Source organism: Neolamprologus multifasciatus, chromosome 3, assembly GCF_963576455.1.
Source record: "Neolamprologus multifasciatus chromosome 3, fNeoMul1.2, whole genome shotgun sequence".
NCBI lineage: Eukaryota > Metazoa > Chordata > Actinopteri > Cichliformes > Cichlidae > Neolamprologus > Neolamprologus multifasciatus.
This window is the reverse complement of record NC_140441.1, coordinates 38,827,173-38,831,811: the sequence shown is the minus strand read 5'-3', so window position 1 is coordinate 38,831,811 and position 4,639 is coordinate 38,827,173. Positions and strand designations below refer to the sequence as shown.

The 4,639-nt window shown below is 37.1% G+C and overlaps 1 protein-coding gene across 1 annotated transcript; it reads right to left on the bottom strand.

The window, feature by feature from the left end:
* Positions 1–2,350: 2,350 nt before the first annotated feature.
* Positions 2,351–4,401, bottom strand: LOC146523089 (uncharacterized). The gene has a single exon (XM_085145714.1). The coding sequence runs from the start codon at positions 3,812–3,814 to the stop codon at positions 2,915–2,917; it is 900 nt and encodes a 299-aa protein (XP_085001840.1). The 5' UTR covers positions 3,815–4,401; the 3' UTR covers positions 2,351–2,914.
* Positions 4,402–4,639: the final 238 nt, after the last annotated feature.

Below are 4,639 nucleotides of genomic sequence, written 5' to 3'. Positions count from 1 at the left end.
TCTGATGCATCCATCAGAGTATGAATGCATATTAATGATAGTTAGAAAAGCACTCACCGTATAGATATGTGCTTGTGTGAATGGGTGTGTATGGGGTGAATGCAGCGTGTTGTATAGAGTGCTTTGAGTACTCCAGGAGAGTAGAAAAGCGCTATATATGAACCAGTCCATTTCCCATCTGATATATATACTATAGTCACAAATGTTAGAAAATGTCAAAGGTTTACATAATTGTATTGGAGAGTAAAATGTCTTACCCATTCTGTATCATATTAATTAACCAGTGTTAAATATGTCTACTCTGATATTCTCATTTTTTTTGAACAACTGCAAACTGTTTATAACATTCAACACTTAATCATTTAAACCTTGCAGTTTTCTCACAGATACAGTTAGGGATGCAACGATACCAATTTTTTCAAACCGATACGATACCGATACTTGGATCTGAGTACTTGCCGATACAGAGTACAAAAACCGATACTTCTACCACACACACACACACACGCACAAATACAATTAATTGGAAGACAAGTTTTATTATATTCCCTGCCGATAAAAAATAAAATCTTAATAAAAATGACCACAAAAAAATTTCAAGTGAAAAATAAGCACTTCTGTTAAATTATTGCAGAGTGTCCACATTGTAATTTTACAAAATATCACTGAACTATTGGCACTGTCTCGAGCTTTCAGAATAATAAATAAACACTTCTGTTTGGAATAAAATAAATACAAATTAGGTTTGAGAATAAAATAAACTTTTAAATTATTGCAGAGTGTCCATGTTGTAAACAAACAAACAAAATAATTATTATTAAATAAATAATAAAATATAAAAAATTATAAAATAAATAAAATAATAATTGGCCCCCTAGTGGCCAATCTAAAAAACTACAACAGAAATGACAAGCCACCCTCTGATTAATGAAATAAGTTGGTATCGGTTCATGGTATCGGTTAACTTTTACGAGTATGAGTACACACACATTTTACAGTATCGACCCCGATACCCGATACCAGTATCGGTATCGGTGCATCCCTAGATACAGTGGTAGTCATATCTTTAATAAACTGACTTTTTTGAGTATTTAAGTACTAGAGCATCTCAGTTTATTTGACTCCTTATTAAGTTGTGTATCAAAGCATAATTGCCAAAAATGAATCGACTTTAAAAACACAAGTTTTTCTTTTACTTTTTAAATGTTGTTATTTTTTGCTGATTACCTGACTTTATCTGATTTTACATTAGACATCAGCCTAGAATTGAACACAAAACCTAAAGATGCATTGAATTACTTTGTACTAAGTGTAATTCTACTCTCTAACACCGTTTAAAATATCAATATACACATGTTACATTAATGTATAATGAACTGCTGAAAATGTGTCAATAAAATGTATCCATTTTTTTTTTTACAAATGCAGCTAGAATGATTGACAATATGACAGAGACTGCATCTCTGAAATATTTATTTTCATAAAGCTTATCAAGTGGTCTGTTCATTACAATAAAGTATGATAAAATTGAAATTATGCACAGCCCAAGGACCACAGTGCACATTATTTTGTGCATTACTTAAACATAATGACAACTATAGGCTGATTCCTACACATTTTTACTAACATAAATATAAATCAAGAATGTACTGATGATGTAATGAAGTTTAACTAGCAAAATGAAGATGCTGCATGTCTCAGGTACATACTTTTGAACTTGCCAGTAAACCTAATCAACAAGGTCAGTAACAAATATTATAATATTTACATAGTATCACAAACATACACAAATAATTTGCTATATTACAAAGCCAGAATGTGAAGAGAAATGTTTTGGAACTACACCTCACTAATTCTGTAAAAGGTTAATAAAATAAAAAAATTATGCTGTCTTTTTATCTAATAAATTGTTTATATACACAGAAAGTAAAAACATGCATTGTATAAACAATAAATCAATTTCTGCTGCCATTTGGATGGCTATTAAAGTTTTGTTTGAAATGTATACTTTTGAAAAACATGTCATTTATTCTGTGTTACATCCACCATTCCCCTGCTTTAAAAATACACATTGGCACATTGATGAGATCTGACGTAAACATAGTTACACCAAACTTCATCAGTGTGGACAAATGCTGAGCAAGTCTTTGTGTCCTTAGTTTGAAACTCTCCAAAAGACAAGTTTTTTAAAAATATCAATAAAGTCATGAAAATAAATTTGATCATCATCATCTTTAGGACACAGGACAGAATCAAAAGCCTACAAAGGGACATTAAACCACCAGTTATTTTTGTTATTATAGTAACACAACTGAAACTGTTCCAAATGTTTTAGTATACTATACTTTTTCAAATCATGTAGATCTATAATCTCTGCTGTATTCAATCCTATTGTCATGGCTGTGTGAAGGCAGACAGGAATGGTGGACCCAAGAGCAGGACTCATGGAGCTTTATTACTGGTTCCAGGCAAAACAGAAAACTGGCTAAACTGGACAGGCAGACAAGCAGGCAGACATAACACACAGTGAAGGCCGAGTGTGAGCAGACGTTAACGACACGACAGAGAGCAAGGAAAACACAGGGTTTATGAACACAGGGGAGCAATCAGGAATGGGAGACAGGAGGGGAACACACCTGGGAGAAATCAGAGCTGACGAGAGCGGGGAAACATAAACTGAACACACTGGCATCCGACATGGACCTTCAAAGTAAAACAGGAAACTCAACACACACACAAAGACACAGACTCAGAGACGCGGGTTTTACAAAGAGACCTGACTACACTGGAACAGAGGGAACACAGAGAATCATGGAGGGCAAAGAGATCAAAACCTGGGACCTAGAATTAACAAAACTAAAATACAGGCAGCAATAACATCAGGGAAATAAATAAAACTATTCAAATCACTGGGTCACAGACCCAGGACTATGACACCTGTATTCAATCCTTGTCTTTGTTTGTTGGTATAACAGCAACATGACAGTTTTCCTGCCCTATGCAGATACAGCAGAGGTAACACCAAACTGCTGGGCAAGTTAAACCAGATAAGAAACATTAACACTGAACACTTGACAGTGCTGCTCACCAGAAGTGATTTGAGAGCATTTGATACAAGCCACCCAAAAAACCATAGCCACACAGCACAGGTTATAGCTGTGACAGTGTAGAAAGCTCTCAGCTTTGATTGGTCAACCTTTTCCTTTTCCCTACCTCCTTCCCCTGGCCCTGGGCGAATCAGAACAAGGAGAACAGAGAGGCTGCAGAAAGATATGATTATTATGGAGGGAACCAAAAGGCAGAACGTTGGGGCAGATTGGTAGTTAGGAGGTAATAAGAGTACAACACCCATCAGTCCAAAGCTCAGCAGCCAAGCACAGCCGATGGTGATGTTTCTGATCCTGACCCCACGAGCATTTCTTAGACTCATGTAGGTGATGGGATGAACAACAGCCAGATAACGCTCTACACAGGTCAGGACGTGGAAAAATATATCTCCATAATAAGCAATGGTAGAAGCGTATGATCCTACTATCTCACTCACTAAGTGATTAGTGTATGCACCATAATACATGACCAAACACCCCAAAACCCAGATCAGCTCCATGGCAACCATGTGGTAGGTGAAGATGTCAGAGTGGCTTGCTGTTTTAAAGGAGCGCTGCTGCCGCCATCTTTGGTGACCAACATAAAAGACGAAGGCAGAGAAGGCCAGGAGGAAGATGATTCTCATTGTATTGAAAGGAATAAATTTGTATGAGTTTAGAAAGCAGCTGTCGTCCATAACATTGTCGGAGGTGGAGTTAAGTGACATATCTGCAGTATGATGTAGGTCTGAGGAGAGAAAAAACAGTTAGAGGGAAAGCATTGGGAAATACTGATAGTTCACAGTTATAATGCATTTTATTAAGAAAACAGTTTCTTGACCAATTAGTATAGTCAAGTACCAATTGTACTAATTGTACTAGGATATTGAAACGCAGAACTGACCGCCACAGAAAATCCTTTGCACCGGTGGCAGTAAGACTGTAAAACTCTACCTCGCTCTGTAGGTGATTTTCCTGGGGATTAATAACAAAAATTATTCTGTTCCCATTCAGACCGTGCAATAACACCCAATGTTTGTTTCATCTCCCTATCATATGCTGCTACTTTCTTTTATTCAGTTGCACAATACTATGTCACTTAGAATCACCTGCACTGATAGCTAAGCTATTTATTTTTCAGGATATAGTTTTATTGTTATAAACAGGACTGTTTTGACTGCACTAATTGGACTGTTTTTAAAGCTGCGTCTGAAAAAATGGACGGACACTGTGACATCATACATCAGTTTTTGTGAAGATGTGTGTGTGCCAACAAAGTCCTTTTGCACATACAACAACAATAAACCATGGTTCACTCCTGAACCCCAACATCTTCGTAAGGCCAAAAAGGACGCCTACAGAAGTGGTGACAGGGCCCTTTACAAGCAAGCCAGGAGGACACTGACCAAGGAGATCAAAGCAGCTAAAAGGATCTACTCCCAGAAGCTGGAAGAACGGCTCTCAGCCAAAGACCCTGCGTCAGTGTGGAGGGGCCTGCAGGAAATCACCTGCTACAGATGCCTCCCACCCACTGTTGAAGCAAACAAAGGCCT

Bases quoted from the DNA above. Each gene is read 5' to 3' on its own strand.
- LOC146523089 (XM_085145714.1), bottom strand. From the start codon at position 3,814: ATGTCACTTAACTCCACCTCCGACAATGTTATGGACGACAGCTGCTTT.